Raw genomic sequence first — 23,586 nt, forward strand, 5'->3', positions numbered from 1 at the left:
AACCTACCTATACTATTAAATATCATTGATCTGATTTATTAAGCTTTTGACTAAGGTCTAAATTAAAAGAAACACGAATGTAATATAAATACATTAGTGCAGTATAAATAAATTCTATTAGTACTTAAGTGTATTATCAAGCAATATGAATCAACTCTTGTCTCTCAAGGTCAAGGTCAAAATGCCGGTTCCCGTCCGCTGAGTGCCCATTCAAAAGTTGATTTATCAATTAGGTATTATTCTCGATACAAATAACAATCTACTGTCAGTTTAAAGTTGAAGCTTGGCTGAGTTGATTCAGTACACAGATATTTCTACAACGATCACTTGTTTACAGCAGAACGCACAGGACATGTGAGTTTAGAACATTCTAGAATATATTTACAATTGTAACCTTGTTATAGTATCGGTTAAAATGACGCCGGCTGCATAATATATTTATGTAAAATATTCACCTTAAGTGTAAACGTTGTTTTTGTTATCTGCATATGTCAGAATTTCGTGCATTTATTCCAGTTTAACTGCCTATCTTTAGTATACTTATTACTTAGAATTAAGACTGTTATCTTATGTTATTTTTAATAGCTATATACTTGTTTGTACTTACGTCTATCTATTGGCAAGGAATATATTATAATAGTACAATTAGTATCTGTTCTGGAACAGACTAAATATCTACCTACCTAAAGTTTTTTATTCGTTTTGCAAGCTGAATACAATTATTCGACTTGCATGTTGCATCTTATTAACGTAGGTAGGTATGAGAGACCAAGGAAAATTGTGACAAGGGAGAATTTAGTGAGCCGTTTTGGGAGCTTGCAACTAAAACGCTGTCTAAACTCTAAACCCTTTAAGATATAACAAAATAATGTATGGTGGAATTGTATATCTTATACTTATAGGTCTCTACAGGTCTACTTTTACAGGTTTACATTGTATCTGCTGTAAAAATCTTGCAAAGGCGGCTTTGACAATTAATTACTGAATATCAACAAATATGGCTGTATGGGCTTGAACCCTCCGCATTTGCTCCTAATAATGGACACCTAAGAAACCAAAAAACAATTGCGACATTGATAGTCGCGAACGTAAGAAAAATCCTTTAAACTTTTATTTATTATTAAATACAAAAGTAGTAATTAATAAACGAACACTTGGAGATTTTCAAAAAATATTACAGAGAAATTTGAATGAATATTTTTTAAACCATTTTAGCCATTATTAAAATATAACGGTTAAAATTGTTTCACTTGATTTTATTCTGATGGAAGTAGCACGTCGTTACGCACGAAGCGCCTACGGTAGCTGGTCTACCCATAATAAGTTATCACTTCAATAATAACAGTTGAATAATCAAAGATAACATACACAACATATTAGACTTAATAACAGTATTGTAACAATAGGGTGGCACGGCTGGCAAAATGCCACGGGCCCCCGACCCGTGAGGGCCCCAGCCCAAGAGGCCACGAGCTCAAATTTTTTTTTTTACATTGTACCTGAGTATTTTATTTTATTGAAAAAGTATATTTTTCTAATTTCTGCAAAAAAATCCAAAGTGAGACAACTATGATACAATTTCATGTTAGTCGTTAAGCATTTCAACCAACCTAAACAAAAAGATTTTGATTCAAAAAGCTAGCGAATAGATGATGAATGCATTGAGATACGGATGGGGATGGGGACTATAGACCATTCCCTCTCGCCTAGAGAGGAGGCCTATAGCCTATTAGTGGGACATGTACAATGTGTAATTGAGTACGCTGAAAATCTCGAAATTTATTAAAATTAAACTGAGTACAACGTGGTGATTTATACTGATCGGGCCCCATCAAAAGAATTTGCCACGGGCCCCAGATAGTATAGTTACGCCACTGGTTAAAAACCCATATAGCGCGGGATACAGACAATGATTTAAACAAATCACGTCTTATAAAAACAAATCTGAAATATGAAACACGCCACAAACTTTGCCACAAATTACACCATAATAAGCTTCGACTGCTATAATCTATACATTGCTGTATTTACTCCAGTTCTTTAAAATATACTTGGTCACTAAGCAGCGATGTAAAGCATTTCGATTCGGACTGTGAATGATATATGCGTGTGTATGGAGCGTCATTGAGTTCTGGTAAAGTTTTGAATATTTTATCCCACACGTGACGTCACTGCAAACAATTATATTTTATTGTATAAGTGCCTACTTATATGATAATAATTGTTTGTGAGTCCAGACCCATATGCCAGCTTTTGCGACACCTACTATTAGTTATATATAAGCTGATGATACCTCAGCAATATATCACAAAATGCTATTCTTTCACAAGTTAAGCAACAACTCAAGCCTGTAGAGCAAAAGACCCTTTAGATTATATCTAGATAACGCTTTAGATTTTATCTAGATAAATGTGACCTTTGCTGCTTTCTGTGAAAACTTTTCAACATTAAATGATATTATTTCCTGATTGTTTCAGACTCCCATTTTTTATGAAACTAAGGGACGATACGAGCAGGACGTTCAGCTGATGGTAATTGATACGCCCTGCCCATTACAATGCCGCTCAGGATTCTAGAAAAACCCCAAAAGTTCTGAGCGGCACTACAATTGCGCACGTCACCTTGAGATATAAGATGTTAGGTCTCATTTGCTCAGTAATTTCATAAGCTACGGCGCCCTACAGACCGAAACACAGTAATGCTTACACAATACTGCTTCACGGCAGAAATAGGCGCCGGTACCCATAATCTAGTCGGCTCCCTGTGCAAAGGAGCCTCCCACTGGTATCTCTTGGATCTCTACTTCCATAAAAACAGTATGCTAAATGATAAGCCAATCGGACTTATAAATCTCCTGATGAGTCAGTTTACCTGGAATTTCGCTTATAATAATATAAAGCACGCCATTGGTCGTGACAGATCTTCCTGTCTCTGAGATTGATATGTCTCATAATGTTTAAAGAAGCTCGAAACTGTCAAACAATCGAAATTGATCAAAGATTATCAACGCTATATCCGCGGTTCCCGTGCTGGCAACTCGCCAATAATTTTTTTTGTAAGCCCATAATTTAGATGGCATCCTGTGCAAAGGAGCCTTCAACTGGTAAAATCCCCTTTAATCTTGTCTGATAATATTTTTCAGAATCATGGAAAACGTCAAAGTCTACTACTTCCCCATCAAAGCATTAGCTGAAGGTATCAGAATGCTGCTGGCATATGGTGATCAGAAGTTTGAAGATATAAGAATCAGCGGAGAAGATTGGCCCACGTTTAAACCAAGTGCGTATTTATTTAGACCATAGAATTCTAAAAAATAAGGCGGTAGAAATGGTGATTGGTACATTATTACGTATGCTTCAGATATTGTCGGACTTGTGTAGCAGTGATGTGCTAAATAAGGGCCAATCCATAAATCACGTCACACGTGTTTTATTGGAAATTTTAGCCCCCGTGCTTGTCACATTACATTTTTGAAACCCCTCTCCCATGCTGTAAGATCACAAATTGATCCTAATAAATGTGTGTGTCTTCTACCGCATTTATCACGGGGAGTGTTCCGAAGAGCTGTTTAACCTGATTCCTGCCGCCGAATTCCACCTTCGCATGACACGCCACAAGTTAGGATATCATCCCCACCATCTGGATGTGTGGCGGTCCTCCACAGTGCGGTTTTCAAGGAGCCACACGTACTACAAAGCTGTGGAATGAACTTCCTTGTGCGGTGTTTCCGGGACGATACGACATGGGTACCTTCAAAAAAGCGCGTACACCTTCCTTAAAGGCCGGCAACGCTCCTGTGATTCTTCTGGTGTTGCAAGAGATTGTGGGCGGCGGTGATCACCTAACAACAGGTACGATCGTTTGTCCTCCTATTCCATAAAAAAATTAATTGAATGATAGCTCGCTTTACGTTCCGGAATTAATCGCGTTAGCTGAAATTCGCGTATATCGAGGTTTATGATTAAACTTAGTCAAAATTTAATGCAAAAAAATACGAATCATTTTAATCAATCACTTTAACTCTAAGAACACTTTATGCAGTACATATTATTAATTATTTTTTACGGAAAAATACATCTATTGTCTTTCGGGTAGCGTTTTTTTTACGTTATTGTAAACACCCAACACTGTTTGTAATTGTTAGACCCACGGTCATCATTATTGTTTATTCTCTGCAATATGTCCAAACCTGAATAAATTTTTGAGACAGCATTTTATATTCCCCCGAAGATAAAACTCTGTCTTCTACTCATTCTTGCTCATCGTAGATGAGATTATTCTGTACCTCAATCAGAGCTTCATTGATGAGAGGATCGTCGTGCGTTGCTGTGATTTGATATTCGCATCAGGCCCGGTTTTCACCAAAGCGGAGAAGAGAGGGGATGCGTTTTGATAACCAATCAGATTTCGTTATTTCGACATCTCCTCTTCGCTTAGCTTCATGGAAATCGATCAAGCGGAGAGGAGAGGAGATCTCTCCGCTTTGGTGGAAACCGGGCCTAAAAGTGAAACAGCGCAGGTCGTGTAAAGCGGTTTATTACTGTATAGCTATTTTTAAATATTTACTATAGATCGGACAGCGAGCTGACACCCTCCGACAATGATTTTTTTTAATAAAATAAAAATATTATTTATATTTTCTTTACTTTTATAATAATATATTATATTATTTTATTTTATTAATAGTATATTTTTCATGGGTCAAAAGTACCCATATTTATGAATTTTCGTACCTTTTAAAATTCATATCTCTAAAAATATGAATCGTGAAAAGTCGTAGGACCTTTTTTATTTGTATTTGAATAAAGAATATAAAAAATGATGTCCGGTTTAAAATAATAATTCCTTGCAATTGTTTAAATAATTTCGGCTTAAACAATATGGCACGGGGTTGCCCCATGGCAACAAGCATTTATATCATCAGTAGGGCAGTTTGAAGAGGATCCCATAAAAAATTGAGGTGGAATAGTTTTTTGTACTCATGCGACGATTCCTCCTGGACTACTTACATTGGCCTTGTAAATAAGGACAGAGTTAGTAATATTTTAAATCAAAGTCTCTAGATTTTAGTATGTGACGTCACAAATATTTTCATCTTGTAAACTCACAGTAAAAAATGATCGCTATATACAGACTGTTAGAAAAAGGGCAGTTAGTTTTAAAATACCGATGAAATGTAATATTATGATTGGTAAATAGCAGGCTGTAAAACACTTTCCGCAGTTTGAAATGCTGAAATACATCATATTTACGCGTTTCTTCAAGTCCGCCATTTTGAACTATACCAAACCCTTAGATTAAAGGATTTTGTAGTGTGTATTGGCTGTACGCTTGTGTGCGTGGCATCTTGACACTCAATGGCATCTTTCAAATTTTGTAACATACGCTTCGTGATATCTTACATTGAAACTAATGATATATGATCCCAGTGTCTTTCTTATTTCATTTGTAGTGTTATTTTTACAAAGTTTTACTACGAAACTCAGCATTTTTGTTTCAATTATTAGCAAAGTTTGATAGAACATGTGGGACGTCAACGGCACACATTGTTCGAGACTGACTTGAGGCGTAGTATTAGCTGCCACACTTTGCGACTACGTCTGTGGTATCTAGTTGGTGCGCAGCGGAGATCAATCCTTAATCTAAGACCATCCCACTACTTTCTCTATGGTACTTTTTTTTTAAATTTCAGGTATGCCGTTCGGTCAGATGCCAGTGTTAGAGATCAACGGCAAGAAATACGCACAGACGCTGGCTATCATGAGGTTCCTGGGTCGGAAGTACGGGCTGGTCGGTGATGATATAGAACAAGACTTTGAAATCGATCAGAACGTTGATTTCTTCGTTGATATACGTATAAGTGAGTAATATTTAAAAAAAAAAATGCGTGTGTACAAAGTACATGAACCTCTAAACTGCATATGAAGTCCTGGTACATGTTGCTAGGATGACACATGATTTCAACCGCTATCAAAGACATTTCTAACACCGCTACCATATTTATGTTCTCTATGCAGTTATAAGTCGTGCGTATGACATAAGAATATATTAAGGTATACCTACTCGCGTCATACATAAAAATAAAATAGTATGCATATTTCTGTCTCATTCTTTGCCGGCTTCATCCTACACATTTTTGTATTTGTGTCTCTTACCTGTCGTTTTTTCCGTTGCATCCGGTTTGGAATTACAACGATTCTAAAGATTATAACAACAGGGCAAATTTTTTACGAAATATTTCTCGATTTTTTGAAATATTATTGGCAAATTCCTATAAAACTGTTTTTTGTTATTATCTACAGAACAACGTCTGTCGGGTCGGCTAGTATTCTATATTAGCACATTAAAGAATTTGTTAGAAACTGTGACAATAATAATATTAACCCGACGAACAGATAAACTTGTTATGTCTACTTCTCGGTGAAGTCGAGTTAGTAAAGCTTTTATTGGGCGATGTATATGCTTTTACAACATGATCCCAGAAAATGTACAAAACAAATGGTAAGAATTGTTTAAAAACAGTTGTGTGGGAAAGATTATTTTAGATTATTACCTTTAACATAAATGATTTCCTTAATAATACCAGAGACTGGGAATGAAGCGAACACCCTCAAGCTCTTTCATAGTAAATGTTTATTGTACGATATTACATTCTATTCCATATTTTTATGAAAAAAAAAAAGCCCGCTGAGTTTCTTGCGGCCGTTCTTCTCAGGTCTGAGGGACATTAGTTCGAATGGGTGATAGATTTGACGTACAATAAGTAATTTTGAATCCTATTTTGAATAAAAATATCATAACACATAATAAATATAAAATAACAAAACATAATATGAAGTTATAATTAGACACATTCATCACCCTAAATGTGAAATTCTGATGTGAAATTCTAATTCATCACCTTAAAATGTGTGAGCGGTTGCAAGAAGATCGCTATTTTCGAAATTAAATTCACAGAAGGACACATAGCTATTGATTCTAAATATATGCGTAAATCAGCATTCATGAAAATTTTACACCCAAGAGCTAATAGGTAATGTAAGCCTGTATATGATCATAATATAATCATGATACATCTTTTATCGAGTATGTTAAAAAATACTCTTAATTATTTAAAAGTGTTTGTTCTATTGCAAAGTCTATGCATATCAGACAGATAATTAAAAATGCACCGAATAAAATAAAGATGACTTGGAATGTGATTAACTGGGAATCTGGAAGAGTGAAAGACCGCAACATTGAATACAATTTATCAATAAACAATACTATAATTCAATCTCAGCAGGAAGTTGCTTCTGCCTTTGAGAATTTTTTTTCTGACATCCCAGTTTCTATCACAAGCACTCTTGTCTCCTCCACCAGTGTTGCTGAGTCACTTCTTCTGGAAAATGTTAAAGAATGCCAACAAACTTTCAATTTTAGTTTTGTTAGCCCTGGAGAAATAATTAAAACTTTTAAGTCTCTCGACATGAAAAAAACTGCTGATATATGGGGCATTTCTGTTAAAATAATAAGTTCAATAATTGATGTCATAGCACCATATCTTGCAATAGTCTTTAATAATTGTAGTAGTCGTGGCGTGTTTCCTCTCCTTCTGAAACATAGTAAAATTACACCAATATTTAAGTCGGGTTTCTCTTCTGACCCGAATAACTATCGTCCTGTGTCGGTTTTGCCGACCCTTAGTAAAATTTTTGAAAAAACAATTTTAAGCTTACTTACTTTAACTCTCATAAGTTACTTCATTTGAAACAATTTGGCTTTACTAGGGGACGTTCAACAACGGATGCAGGTGTTGAGCTAATCAAGAATATTTTTGATGCCTGGGAGGAATCGCAGAATGCACTTGGCATCTTCTGTGATTTATCTAAGGCTTTTGATTGTGTTCAGCATTCAACGCTGGTCAGTAAGCTATACCACTATGGCATAAAAGGAACTGCGCTCGATCTTCTGACTTCTTATCTAAACAATAGAATTCAGAGGGTCGACGTGAATGGCAAGAGATCTAGAGATCTCCTGGGACTCTTCTCAGTATGGGGGTACCACAAGGGTCTATTCTTGGACCGTTCCTCTTCCTTATCTATATAAATGATCTTCCTAAACTTATAGAGAAAAAACATAAGGTAGTATTGTTTGCGGACGACACTTCACTGATTTTCAAAGTGAAAAGAAACCAAGCTATGACGAAGTGAACGATATTTTATCTGACATCGTGTACTGGTTTAGCGCTAATAACCTATTGTTAAATAGCAAGAAAACTAAATACATTAAATTTACCGTACCAAATGTCAAAAATGTAAATGCAAATGTTTTGTTAAACGGAGAGGTGATAGAACCGGTGGAATCTGCTATATTTCTTGGCATAACTCTAGATTCCAAATTACAATGGGGCCCCCATATTGAAGGATTGGCGAACAGACTTAGTTCTGCAGCATACGCGGTTAAAAAGATTAGACAATTAACTGACATAGATACGGCGCGACTAGTATACTTTAGTTATTTCCATAGTATTATGTCCTATGGTATATTGCTATGGGGCAACGCTGCCGATATTAATACAATATTTGTGCTGCAGAAGAGGGCTATTCGCGCTATTTATAACCTAGGTCCTAAAGAGTCATTGAGAGCAAAATTTAAAGAAATTAACATCTTGACTGTTGCTTCTCAATATATTCTTGATAATGTAATGTATGTCCATAGGCACATAAGTGAATTTGCCAGAAACTGTCATAACCATAATGTTAACACCAGGAACAGACATAAACTTATGATGCCTACTACTCGGCTAAGTCGAGTTAGTAAGTCTTTTGTGGGGCGATGTATATGCTTTTACAACAATATCCCAGAAAATGTTCAAAACAAAAGAATTGTTAAAAAACGTTTGTGTAGTAAAGGTTACTATAACATAAATGACTTTCTTAATGATACCACAGATTGGGAATGGAGTGACCGCCCTCAGGCTATTAAATAATAAGTTTAATTGTTCAATATTACTTTGTAAACATATTTATTCGATGAAAAAAAAAAGCCCGCTGAGTTTGTGCGCCCATTCTTCTCAGATCTGAGGCATTCAATTTGGGATGGGTGGTAGTTTTTGACTTTCAATAAGTGATGTCACATCCTATTTTGAATAAAAATATTTGAATTTGAATTTGAATATGAGCTGAAAAACGAGGTCAGTCGTCGAATCCAACTCAGATGGGCTGCGTTCGAGAAGCTCCGTAAAATCCTCTCGTCCCAAATATCACAATGTCTGAAAACGAAGATTTTTGACAACCACTGATTTGAAGACAACCACTGTGTGTTGCTAGTGATGTCTTACGGTACGCAGACGTGGTCGCTAACTATGGGCCTTATGAGAAAGCTCATGGTCGCTCAGAGGGCAATGGAGAGGGCTATGCTCGGAGTTTCCCCGCGAGATCGAATCAGAAATGAGGAGATACATAGGAGAACCAAAGTTACCGCCATAGCCCAAATGTTTGCGAACCTGAAGTGGCAGTAGGCAGGGCACATAGTTTGACGGACAGATGGCCGGCAGTAAAGTCCTCGAATGGTGACCACGTACCGGAAGATGCAATGTTGGTCCCCCACAAGCTGTACCGACGATCTGGTCGGAATACGTTGGATGAGTTCAGCGCAGGACCGATCGTTGTGGATATCTTTGGGGTAGGCCTTTGTCCAGCAGTGGACGTCTTCCGGCTGATGATTATGATGATATGAACTACCCAGTGTTGTAAATTTAATCCTATCAAGTTAAAGTCGTTTTAGATCATATTTGGCAGAAATTCATTTCCTCAAATATTATTTTATTGTTTTCCAGAGGCTTCTGCTGTTCACTACGAGAGCGATGAGAATGTCAAGGCTAAAAAGCACAATGAGCTAGCAAAGGATTTCTACCCGGTCGTTTTGAAGAAGCTGGATGAAATAATCGCCAGCAATAATGGGCACATTGCATTGGGAAAGGTCAGTCGAGAATGGAACGTACCTGATATTAATGATAAGGGCACGGTTATTGAGTTTAGTCATTGCATGCTTAGCGGGTCTTTCTTATATGCCGTTATAATAATAATAATAATCTCTAATAGTAGGTATACTCCGGAGCCAGTTCTGGAAAACAGCCGTGCCAAGCTCTCCTGGGACTGATCTATCATCACCGTCAGAACTATCATTGCTAATAAGCCTGATATTGTGTTGGTAGATCGGTTAGAGCGTCGGCATTTATTGTTGATATCACCGTTCCGTGTGATGATAACCTTGTGAAAGCTGAAATAGACAAATTGTCGAAGTACCTTGACCTGGCACACGAGGTTACAGACATGTGGGATGTTGATTCAAGAATAATTGTCCCAATAGTCATTTCCGTAAACTGTCTTATAGCAAAGAGCCTCGACCATCATCTCAAGAGGCTCTCGCTTAATAAGTGGATTAAGGGTCAGTTACAGAAAGCAGCTGTTTTGGGAACGGCACGAGTCGTGCGGAACATGGAAGTTCCTCAGTCTGTCGCCCTAACCACCGGCGGAATTGTCGTGAACCAACGCCGGCGGGACTGTTTTTTTTATATTCATATATGTAGTATTGTTTTTTTATAAATATGTTATATATATAAATGTAGAAAATACGATAAAATTAAAATGAAGAGTATAATTATAATATTCGTAGATTGTACCCAGGATAAATAAGGCTCTCTGTAACTATACAGTATCATGCCATATGATCATGACACCGCTAGAACGTATCAGACATCAATTCGCCTTTTTTATAAGGGACGAGACGAGCAGGACGTTCAGTTCATGACAATTGATACGCCTTGCGCATTACAATGCAGTGACGCTGAGGATGACTGAAAACACACAAAAATTCTGAGCGGCACTACAATTGCGCTTGTCTCCTTGAAATATAAGATGTTAGATCTCATTTGCCCAGTAATTTCACTAGCTACGGCGCCCTTCAGACCGAAACACAATAATGTTTACACATTACTGCTTCACGGCAGAAATAGGCGCCGTTGTGGTACCCATAATCTAGCCGGCATCCTGTGCAAAGGAGTCTCCCACTGGGCGCTCCCTTCAAGGCCGCTTTCAGATTAGCCACAAGAAAACTGTTTGTAAATAAATCAACGGCACCCAGTAGCGATTGTTTACGATATGTGTGATCATTCATCGCCAATGAGCATTAGTAAAATTCCCTTGCTTTTTGATATATTCGACATTTTCTATAATTCAAAAAAAAATTGCCTAAGATATCTCTTTTTTAATACAATATTTTATGTTTAAGTTTAGTTAGTTTAATAGTTCTCTAGGAACTAAGTTATAACTATAACACATAGCTCGCTACTGTAGCATAAAAATCATATAAATATTGGCTGTTTTGCACCATAGCAGTATAATCTTATTGTTTTTTAGTTAACATGGGGTGACTTCTTGATTGCCGGTATGTATGACTGCTTCAAGCTGCACCTACAGATGCCAGACCTCGATCAAAAATATCCAAACATCAAGAAGATTAAAGATTCTGTGCTGACAATCCCAACAGTGAAGGCTTTCTGTGATGCTGCACCGCAATGTGACTGGTAGAGAAACTGTGTCGACTTCAAATCGTTTTTATAAAATGGCTTCTCAAAATAACAATTAAATTTAAACAATATGAAAACTCTTTGATAGTTTTAAACATATTTTTGTCATATAAATTTGTAACTTAAACGACAAATTAATTTTATTTGATTGTATGCCACTAAATATGCATTTAAAATAATGTTTGTTGAAAAATATAATATCGTTCCCAATACTTCTGTTAAATATCACAATATTTAAGTTTACCTAATTATACATATGTAGGTACTGGTTTTTGGAAATAAATTTTTTGTATATTTTTTTCCAATGAATTATTTCTTATCTTTCATCACATTGTAACGGCTCCTCGTAGAAATTATCTGACACATTCAGCACATAATTGCTGGTATAGAAGAAAAATTAACTCCTGCTTTCATGAAGACTAACATATTTTTGTGTTTTATTCGAATGGTGACGAAATGTAGAAAAGACATAACTATTAGGTATTTTGAATAAAAAACAATCTTTGGTCTCCCCTGCGCTCCAATTCGACACCACAGGCGTAGTCGCAAAGTGCGGTAACAAATACTACGCCCAAGTGGGCGTACTCGAGCCAGTCTCGAACAATGTGTGACGTTGACGTGCCATATCTTCTGATAAACTTTGCTAATAATTTAAAATAAAATGAGAGGTTGCGTAGTAAGTAAAACCTTGTAAAAAGAATACAACAAGAAATAAGAAAGACACAATCAGTAAGTATTTTATTAATTTCAATGTAATATAACATAAAGCGTATGTTACAAAATTTGAAAGATGCCATTAGTGAGTGTCAAGATGCCACGCACACAAGCATCTAATAGTTGCCGCAATAAAAAAAGCTATTGTTCTTAGGTAGTGTGGTATCTATTTGGAGCGCAGCGAAGATAAATCCGTAATCTAAGTGCAAGGGTTAACAAAAAAACTTGATAAATGATGTTTACACGCAGTAACACGTTTAGATACCTAAGTTTTATTGTGGTATGAGAACATTATTATTACGAGTATCATCAATCAATAGCCGGAAGACGTCCACTGCTGGACATGGGAGAGAGAGAACAAACAAGATAATTTTATATAAAATAAATATAATATTATAAAGCTGCAGTGTTTGTTTGAACGCGCTAATCCCTGGTACTACTGGTCCGATTTGAATGATTATTTCAGTGTTGGGTAGTCCATTTATCGAGGAAGGCTATAGGCTATGTTTTTTTTTCAAAATTAGGGATCCGTAATAAAATTGCTATTTTGTAACACAAGATGTAAAATCGAATAAAACTATCGCGTGAATTATACTTTATATGGCAAAACAACGTTTGCCGGGTCAGCTAGTATAAAATATAGGTAAGTGTTTGTTTCAAATATTAAACATTAACACAATATGTTTATACGGTAAGTACCTACCCAATTATACAACAATAATTAAAAAATATATCTGTTGACTGACTTTCAAAACGTCTGTACTAATTTTGATTTTCGCTGGGAATGCTCATGGAAGCAAACATAGGCAGACATTATTTTGGAATTGAAACCAAATTAGATTGGATATGCAATCTAAATTAAATCTACATGGGCCAAGACGAGGCTGGCTAGAAATATATCTGATCTACGTGGGGCAAGTCAAGGCTGGCTACTAATATATCTGATCTACGTGGGCCACGTCGACCTGGCTACTAATATATCTGTTCTACGTGGGCCAAGTTGAGGCTGGCTACTAATATATCTGTTCTACGTGGGCCAAGTCGAGGCTGGATACTAATATATCTGTTCTACGTGAGCCAAGTCGAGGCTGGCTACTAATATGTCTGATCTACGTGGGCCAAGTCGAGGCTGGCTACTAATATATCTGTTCTACGTGGGCCAAGTCGAGGCTGGCTACTAATATATCTGTTCTACGTGGGCCAAGTCGAGGCTGGCTACTAATATATCTGTTCTACGTGGGCCAAGTCGACGTGGCTACTAATATATCTGATCTACGTAGGCCAAGTCGACCTGGCTACTAATATATCTGATTTACGTGGGGCAAGTCAAGGCTGGCTACTAATATAACTGTGACATTCATAATGTTAACACGAGGAACAAACATAAACTTGTTATGCCTACTACTCGGTTGGGTCGAGTTAGTAAGTCTTTTGTTGGGCGATGTATATGCTTCTACAATATGATCCCAGAAAATGTACAAAACAAATGTGTTACGAAATTTAAAAGAATTGTTAAAAAACGATGGTGTGGGAAAGGTTATTATAGCATAAACGATTTTCTTAATGACACCACGGACTGGGATTAAAGCGAACACCCTCAGGCTCTTTAATTATTAATGTTTATTGTACGATATTACATTGTAATCCATATTTTATATTAAAAAAAAAAGCACGCTGAGTTTCTTGCGCCCATTCTTCTCAGGTCTGAGGCAGTCTCTTTTGAATGGGTGGTAGATTTTGACGTTCAATAAGTGATTATAAATCCTATTTTGAATAAAAATATTTGAATTGAATTGAATTGAAAAATATCTGATCTACGTGGGGCAAGTCGAGGCTGGCTACTAATATATCTGTTCTACGTGGGCCAAGTCGAGGCTGGCTACTAATATATCTGTTCTACGTGGGTCAAGTCGAGGCTGGCTACTAATATATCTGTTCTACGTGGGCCAAGTCGACGTGGCTACTAATATATCTGATCTACGTGGGCCAAGTCGAGGCTGGCTACTAATATATCTCTTCTACGTGGGCCAAGTCGAGGCTGGCTACTTATATATCTAATTTACGTGAGCCAAGTCGAGGCTGGCTACTAATATGTTTGATCTACGTGGGCCAAGTCGAGGCTGGCTACTAACATATCTAATCTATGTGAATAAAGTCGAGTCGAGGCTGGCTATACTAATATAATCACGGAAAAGATGCAATATTCTTCCATTGTTAAATTGTTGTTATTTTTTTTTGTGAAAAATTTACATTTTGTGGAAATAAGGGACGAGACGAGCAGGACGTTCAGCTGATGGTTATTGATACGCCCTGCCCATTTACAATGCAGTAATCCCCTCAGGATTCTTGAAAAACCCCAAAAAATCTGAGCGGCACTACAACTGCGCTCGTCACCTTGAGACATAAGATGTAAAGTCTCATTTGCCCAGTAATTTCACTAGCTACAACGCCCTTACATTACTGCTTCACGGCAGAAATAGGCGCCGTTGTGGTACCCATAATCTAGCCGGCATCCTGTGCAAAGGAGCCACTGGTTAACTGGTCGTCTCTACTTTTAACCAATATTTTTTTTTAGAAATAAAAAGTTTAACTAAAATCCTACTAATGTAATAAATAGGAATGTTTGTGTGTGTTTATTACTTCTTCCCGCAAAAACTACTGCAATCTGCGAGCATTACATATTTGCCGTGTAAAGCCCGTAGGAGTTACAAAAATACATATTGTAATGCATATAGGCGCAAATACTACAACACACCTATTATAAAAAAGAGAATATATATATATAATAATATTTATAATTTTACGATAAAATTAAATCATAAATGATCACAGTTGTTCTTATATCTGGAGAACGGCTGGGTTGATTTTAATGATTTTTTAATTTGTTGGATTTGTCTCCGATCCGAATAGCAAAATAATATAAAAACATTGAAATGTTGACGAATAAATAAAATACTTTCTCATAATGATAATCTCTGGATCTACTGCAACGATTTTAAAAATTTTCTTACCAATAGGTTGAAATGTTGTCTATTGAAAGAATAGAATCCATCTTTTGTGAGTGTCTTATATATATTAAATATATTATATTAACCCGAAAGAAGACTTTTTCGTGGTCGTGGTTGTCGGCTTTAAAAAGTAAGTCTGAGAAAAAACGGTCGAACACTTAAAATAATTTATATGGCAATACAACGTTTTCCGGGTCAGCTAGTAAGTATATATTAAGTTAACGCGCCACTACAGATTACTACCTAATCATATGATCTAGAAGGTCGTAGCAATAAAACAAAATAAAGAAATAAACATTTAATAGTCATTTAATTTTATTTAATAGTCGTTTATATTATAATATGTCGGAGTACATGTTCCATGTTTGACAACCGTCAGGGTTGAGTTGGCGCAGAACATACATTTGGCGTTGGAGTACACCAGGCCATCAGAGCCGCAGACTGGCTTGTAGACTCCGGGGCAGAAGCATTTCAGGCCTGGTGCTCCAGAACTCGCAGCACTGGCTGTCCCCAGACATACCAGCGCTAATAACAGCACTGCAGCTGAAATAATAATATTTTACTTTGATTAATACGAAGAATGATATAATGTTTAATGCCGGTAGACAAGACTGGATCTACCTGACAATTTTTATAGATTAGTTGAAAGTTTTATATAATTTAGGTTTTTTACCAATTCAAATAAGTCATTATTCAAGTTTTTTATGTTGCATCACCTTGTAGGGATAGAAATATGTAATTGTAAAAAAATATTTTGGGGAAGGGAGGGAGGAACGAGCGTAGGTACGTGTCACCTGATGTTAAGTGATCTCCACCGTCCACATACTCCTGTAACACCAGAGGAACCACAGGAGCATTGTCAGCCTTTTAGAAAAGTATATGCGCTTTTTGAACTTTTCTGAAGCACAAAGACATTCAGCGCATGGGGTCGTCCGAAATGATCACAATCGTACAAGGACACGATGTGTTTTCGTAGTGCAATAATGTTGTAGTTTATAGCCTATACGAACACGAATAATTATTGATATGAAAACTTTAGCATCGTTGTGATTTGAAAGTCGATGAAACGAAAAAGCGAGACAGTAAAAAGAGACAGACTCATAAATTCATAATATTTTAACGTGGTAGAAAATGAGGTAGGAAACATGTTTCACACAGTGTTTTGCTACCAGGCAATCATAGTTGAAGGAGAGATTGTCATATGTTTGACGCGAGTATACTTTAATATATTCTGACGTCATGCGCACGATGTATTTCTACATAGACACCAGGAGAAAATAAATATGGTAGCGGTGATAGTAACCTCTTTCGTAGCGGTATAAATCATGTGTCATCGTAGCAACATGTACCAGGGCAGCATATGCATACCAGAGGTTCATGCACAATGCACTTCTGACACCTACCTACTTTGTACGCTCGGTATTTTGTTCTTTCATTTCTGAGCTAATACTGTTGTTTGTTTGGACAAAATCGCTCAGCTGCTAGTAAAATGAAACATCCTATAAAGGGCCTAAACCAGTGGGAGGCTCCTTTGCATAGGATGCCGGCTAGATTATGGGTACCACAACGGCGCCTATTTCTGCCGTGAAGCAGTAATGTGTAAGCATTATTGTGTTTCGGTCTGAAGGGCGCCGTAGCTAGTGAAATTACTGGGCAAATGAGACTTAACATTTTATGTCTCGAGGTGACGAGCGCTATCGTATTGCTACCCAGAATTATTGTGTTTTTCAAGAATTCTGAGCATCACTGCATTGTAATGGGCAGGGCGTATCAAATACCATCCAATAAACGTCCTGCTCATCTCGTCTATTAATTTCTAAAAAAGAGGCATAAAAGGCATTAATTTTCTCAGAATTGATTCCCTTAGAATTCTTTTTGATTTCATTTCTAAAATATTACCGATTCGGAAACAAATGGCGCTCTGCTCTCAGAAGAAGCGGCGCAAGAAACTCTCCCATTCTTTTTTGCTCTCTTTTTAATAAAAATATACAATAATTTACAGTACATTTGCTATTGCTATAAAATAATCATAATCTGGTCCCAGGCTGTCTGATTACTTAAATATTCAGCTGTGGAGTGATTGGAAATACGACAGAGCCATTTTTTAACAAAACATTTAAATTTATTTATAGATAATGCCTGAACAGTGGCTGGGACTTTATTATAAAAGTGTATACATTTACCCTTAAAGCTATTATGTATCTTATGAAGCCTACTAGAATTAGTTACAAGCAATCCCTTATTTCTAGTGTTATAATAATGAAAATCACTATTAAGAGCAACAAGGTGACGATTTTTGTGAACCTCATAAATGTACTGACAATGAACAGTCATAATATTTATTTCTTTTTTTCTTTGAGAAACTGTTTCATGTCTCATGTCTATACATCATTATAATCTAACATACAAATTTTACATACTTGATTTAAATGATATATAATATAAAGACTTATTACAGAATTTAATACACTTCTCTCTTTAAATTAAATACTCTACAATGCTCTGTTGTATTTTTGTAAGAACCTTTGTTCCTATATCAGAAAGATAAGTTAGTGAACTTTGTGGTGATATCAACCATTAAAAACCTCTCTTATAGACATGACAGATATTTGATGAAACCAATACTAAGTATTATATTTCAAAAATAGAAAACATTGTACGGTCACGGACGAGTCAAAAAAGAAGGTCTCCGCGCCGTGATATTAGCAAGTGAAGCACCGTTATACCTACTAGTGTGTGTGCGGTTACGGGGGATACCAGTTACACAATTTTTTCTCTCTTAAATAATCATATCTGGCCACAGCTACTTATATAGTATCGCTTTTACACTTTTTCACAATGCACGACGGCATTTTTAAATAATTTATTGAGACGCAAACTGATCTGTCACAGACGATGACAATTCTAATAATGGCCGCCTATCGGCCTGTAGTAGTGTAAGTGTGTGCGTGGGGCTATGTATTTACACGCTAATCGCCTTGTTTTGGTGCTACACTGTTATGTATGAGCATAATGTTGATAACTAGCGCCATCTAGCTAACCAGTGCTGCACGTCCAATAGGAGTCCTTATTTTTACTAGTCCGTGTGTACGGTAAAATTTATATTTTATATATCATCGCTTATAAAATGCTCACAGAATACCTTTATTTATTTACAGTGTGTGTGGATGATGAAGCTACTGTACTCAATAACTTTTGTTTCATATTAATTTACGTTTACTTTTTTGCCTTTGCTTTACTTATGTAAGGCACTGTCTATTTGACGTTTGAGTATGTTTGTTGCATCACTTTACATATTATATTGTAATCGAAATGATTTGTAAACTTTGTAAATGAGTTTCTTTCTACTTCATCTCATTAGCTCAACCCTTTACGAAGTAGCAGTAGAATCAATAAAATAAAATAATTTTTTTTGACATTCATAAGTGTCATTTCCGTGACCTACATGAATAAAGTGATTTTGATTTGATTTACTCGGTGGGGTTACCGTGGGAGTCAACAGTTACCTGTTGCGTTACCGACATTTTTACGATAGAGTATATATTAAGCTGGTTTAGAGACCAATGGTTTGTTTCCTTATTTAAAAAGTTTAGTACTAATAATAAAGAAAACTGTTTATTAATTATTACCCTAACAAAGTAGCAAAACTATCGTATCAATTAACATCAACTGAACGTCCTGCTCGTCATGTCCCTTATTTTCATAGACAAATAAATTAATATTAATTATCGCCTGGTCACACTAAACGATTACACCCTGTATAGGCGACAGTAATTTTCCTATGCGTACTTATTAGCAATTATAACATTTCTATTACATTATTAATTAGATTTCTATTAGTAAGTATATCAAACTGAAACCCAAACGACATCGGCTCACTGCTTTCTATGACTGGTTAGTTACTAGTCATGCACTGTTGCACACAATGATACACTTAGGCCCGGTATCCACCAAAGCGGAGAGGAGAGGATATGTATTTTAGTAAATTTATTGAAGTAGGCGTTACTTTGCGGAAATCCATAATTATACAAATGATTTAAGTTTTCTTTAGTGTTAATTCCGCCAATATTTGTTTTTAAACAACTCGACACGTGTTTCGCCTTTACACGAGGCGTCCTCGGGACGTGTTGTCTCGCCAAAACCTGGCACGAGTCTCGTGTCGTGCCTTAGTAATCAATCAGATTTCGTTATTTCCACATCTCTGAGCTTAGTTTGGGCGGAAATAGATCAAGAGAAGAGGAGAGGAGTCCCATTTGTCTAAACTCTAAACTCTATAGCGGGGGTGCGGAAACAGTCGATTGACAGGTTGATCGCGAGTGTTTTTTGAGTCGGTCCGAGAAAAAAATCCGATATAGAACTATTCATAGATTTTAGGTCATGAAAACAAAATATAATTAATAAACTATTAACATTTATTTCGATCCACAACTAGGCCCTACCGGTTTAATCCTTTCATCACTTTATTTTATCGTAATAATCCCCTGTTAGGGGTAAAAGGCGGCTTTTTCAAAGGAACGCGCGGTACTTGTCATAGAAAAGGTGCATTTTTGATTCCCGCCAACTTCGGGTTGCCTGTTAGTCGGGACATTCGAGACTTTGTTCGCAATGATATAAATATTGCGCCCGATATAAAATAGGAATCAGTCTGAATTTTAACTTTAAGGCGATATACATCTATATGACAGTCTATTGAATCGTCACCTTTGTGCTCTTCATAGTGATTTTCATTATTATAACACTAGAAATAAGGGATTGTTTGTAACTAATTCTAGTAGGCTTCATAAGATACATAATAGCTTTAAGGGTAAATGTATACACTTCTATAATAAAGTCCCAGCCTCTGTTCAGGCATTATCTATAAATAAATTTAAATGTTTTATAAAAAAATGGCTCTGTCGTAAATCCTATTACTTCACAGCTGAATATCTAAATCATTGGACAGCCTGGGACTACATTGTGATTATTTTATAGAGATAGAAATGACTGTACAATATTGTATAATTTTATTGAAAAGAGCGCAAAAAAAGAATGCTGGGAGAGTTTCTTGCGCCGCTTTTTCTCTCTCAGAGCGCCATTTGTTTCCGAAGCGGTAGTAGTATCTAGTATATTAGAAATGACATCAAAAAGAATTCCAAAGGAATCAATTTTGCCTTTATGCCTTTATTGATAAACAGTCCTAAATGAGTGCGGCGAAGAAAAGTAAAACGTATCATTTTAATAACGACAGGAAATAAGAATTTTTCTTTTGTATGTTAAAAAATAAGTGCATTTGTCTCATTTGCCGTGCGCTAGTTGCAATACCTAAGCTGGGAACTAAGAGAAGCATCATAAAATGTTTCATAAAAAACTATGAAAAAGATTTTCCGTCACAGAGGGTATTACGAGAACGAAAAGTACGTGATTTGATAATATGTTTAAAAAAAGAACAAACCATCTTCACAAGACCAGCCAAACTGCTGGGTTTTTAAGAATGAAACAGAGATTATGCCTGCTATTAGAGAATTTCAGTTATCTCGTCCGACTGTTACAAGGCGTGTTGAAGTCACGAGTCAAGACATGGCAGTTAAACTAAAACATGATATCATGGAATGTACATACTTTTCACTACAGTTCGATGAACCCACCCATATGACAGACACTGTCCAACCTTGTATTTTTATTCGAATGGTAATCAAAGACATGTCAGCTTAGGAGAGAGTCGACAATGATTCCTCTGAAAGGAAAGACCCGTGAGTTCAAGCTAGAGCACTCCTGCTCTATAGCATTTGGTGCCGCGTCGAGAGATCAAGGGGCGAGGAGATTAGAGAAAAAAGCACAGCTCACATCTCCTCTCGCTTTGGTGGAAATAACCTGATAGCTTGGCGGCTTATCTCCTCTCCGCTTTGGTGGATACCGGGCCTTACGTAATTTAAACTATCTACTTATTACCTTTTTGAAAGGAACTTGTTTTTAAAACCAAATGATATAGGTAATTAATACTGCTGAGAATTTTGCGTAAAGTTGTTGATATTAAGATAATATTGAATTTCAAGTTAGAAGTCGAGATAACGACCGACTAGCAGTTGAGGCCAAAATAATATTAAAACCTAATGAACCAGTTTATTAGATCTTATCATTATTTTTATTACTAACATTGGTACCTAAATGTTTTCTATATTATAATTACGGTATGATAATTTAAAGCATTATTAAAAAAATGTCTCTGTCGTAAATCTTCGTTTTATTTATAGTAAGATTACTACCTCCACAGCTGAATATCTAAGTGATTGGACAGCCTTGGACTAACTTATTATTATTTTCAATATGCAAATATATGCAATCACAATTACAGTACAACATTGTATATTTTATTTTATTAAAAAGAGCGCAATAAGGAGGGTTTCTTGCGCCGTTTCTTCTCTATCAGAGCGTCATATATTTCGGTAGGGGTGGTAGTGTTTGAACTGACATCAAAAAATCTATCCAATAATTTCCTATTTAAATTCTTTTATAGGCTATTTATTTACGTATTTTTATAGGCTATATAAGTATATAGGATATTTAGTTTAGTTGTAAAATCTCGAGATAAACTCATATAATTATGGGAGCCTACCATTAAAGTCCATGCTTTTATGCCCTTTAGTAATTTCTAGATTAAAAAAGCTATTTCAACATTTAACCTACACGCAGATAAAAGACGATTATTCAATTATTATTCCGGATAGTTATCAATCTAAATATCTTAATATATTGAAAACAAAAACAGATATTAAATTTACTTTGATATATTTTAACTCCGACATCAGGTAAATTCAAAATTGAAAAGTATTAAGACTACATAAGTACAAATTAAAACTAATTCAATTTTCAATAATTGCAAATGTTTCCTACTAAAGTTTTCGTGTCAATAAGGAACAAAAAAAAATAGTTAAAAATTTAAATATTATGTTAGTTTTAGTCCAAACTTAGCATTTCAAGGTTTTAGTTCTTAATAATTAAATATTAATTACAAAATATCGACTTACTTGATGGAGAAGCCATGTTGCAATGGTCAATGACGAATTTGTCTCAATTAAGTTTAACAATTAGCTCTAATTAAATATATGCGCTAATTAACAATCGTTAACCACAATTTACTAAACTTCTCTCCAATAGGAGAGGGAGAAAAATAGTCAACAAATATTTTTAAGAGTCTTAAATCCAACAATAAATGGAAGTAAGTCGTAAACTGATCACAGTTAAACTGGCTCTGAGACTGTGTATTGCGTGTTGAAGCCGAGCCTGACCGGTTCCGTCATTTGAAACTTCTTCGAGAGAAACTGTTATAAATTACATTACTGTATATGGTTAATTATTAATTGTTTAACTATGGACCTTATAACGTTGATTTTGAGGTTATTTTGCTCAGATAAGTTTGTTTACAAGGGACTTAAATGTTGCGTAATATTTGTTATTTCGAGTCCAAAGTACTTCCAGATAATTATTCCCCAAGCCTCAACACGTGGGCGGATTTGGTCCGACCGAACAGGTAGCGGACCATATTCCCACAAAATTATTATTATTACTAGATTTTGTGCGTTCGACAATGCGGTATAAGTAAAAGGTGCGGTAAAAGTGACGATAAGCACAAAACCATAAGTACTAAATTGGGTCTTGTATATCTGCCGCCGGACCTATCTATAGAAAAGTTAAAAATGTTTTATCATAAAACTAGTGATATTCTATCAAACACAGATGAGTCTTTAATTTTACTAGGTGATTTCAATACGCCCAATCTAAACTGGCATATAGATAATGTATCAAAAACTGTAGAGTCTAATTTTGCAATTATGGACACACGAGTTAGATTTTTATTAGACTTAATGTCAATTGGCAACCTTAAACAACATAATTATATTAAAAATAGAAATAATCATACGCTTGATCTATTTTTCTCCCGCCAAATTTCCGTATCACTTGAGCCATCTCAAGCCTTGTCTCGAGAAGATGTACACCATCCTGCCTTTGAGGTCAGTGTGAATCATGGTATTTCTAAACCAGTACTTAAATATTGTCAACGTAGTCAGACATTTAATTTTAGTAAGTGTAACTTTGAAAAATGTAAAGAAGAATTTAACAATATCAATTGGCATTCACTTCTCTCATCTACTGACATAGATAATGATCTGGCTAACTTCTATAAAGTTCTAAATAATGTAATTCAAAATAATACACCTTACAAACAGCAACGTAGATCATCTATACCAGTTTGGTTTAGCAACTCTTTAATTAAATGTTTAAAGGAAAAGGATAAATATCACCAAAAGTTCAAAA

At 35.8% G+C, this 23,586-nt stretch overlaps 1 protein-coding gene and 1 long non-coding RNA gene across 3 annotated transcripts; one reads left to right on the forward strand and one right to left on the reverse strand.

Annotated features, from left to right (window-relative positions):
- The first annotated feature begins 186 nt into the window (after nucleotides 1-186).
- Nucleotides 187-11,872, forward strand: LOC126973922 (glutathione S-transferase 2-like). Of its 2 annotated transcripts, none has more exons than XM_050821296.1 (5): nucleotides 187-354; nucleotides 3,143-3,279; nucleotides 5,693-5,860; nucleotides 9,821-9,963; nucleotides 11,403-11,872. In XM_050821296.1, exons 2-5 carry the CDS (start codon nucleotides 3,147-3,149, stop codon nucleotides 11,571-11,573), a joined length of 615 nt encoding a protein of 204 aa, XP_050677253.1. In that variant the 5' UTR covers nucleotides 187-354; nucleotides 3,143-3,146; the 3' UTR covers nucleotides 11,574-11,872. The 2 variants fall into 2 exon arrangements, with proteins under 2 accessions (XP_050677253.1, XP_050677254.1); XM_050821297.1 differs by lacking the exon at nucleotides 187-354 and adding an exon at nucleotides 1,064-1,088.
- A 3,707-nt stretch (nucleotides 11,873-15,579) lies between these two features.
- On the reverse strand, nucleotides 15,580-22,569 carry LOC126973933 (uncharacterized). Its single transcript, XR_007731436.1, has 2 exons — nucleotides 22,299-22,569; nucleotides 15,580-15,837 (listed from the first exon to the last, which is right to left on the reverse strand). It is a non-coding gene; the product is annotated as an uncharacterized LOC126973933 (long non-coding RNA).
- Nucleotides 22,570-23,586: the final 1,017 nt, after the last annotated feature.

This window comes from Leptidea sinapis, chromosome 30 (genome assembly GCF_905404315.1).
Source record: "Leptidea sinapis chromosome 30, ilLepSina1.1, whole genome shotgun sequence".
Taxonomy (NCBI): domain Eukaryota; kingdom Metazoa; phylum Arthropoda; class Insecta; order Lepidoptera; family Pieridae; genus Leptidea; species Leptidea sinapis.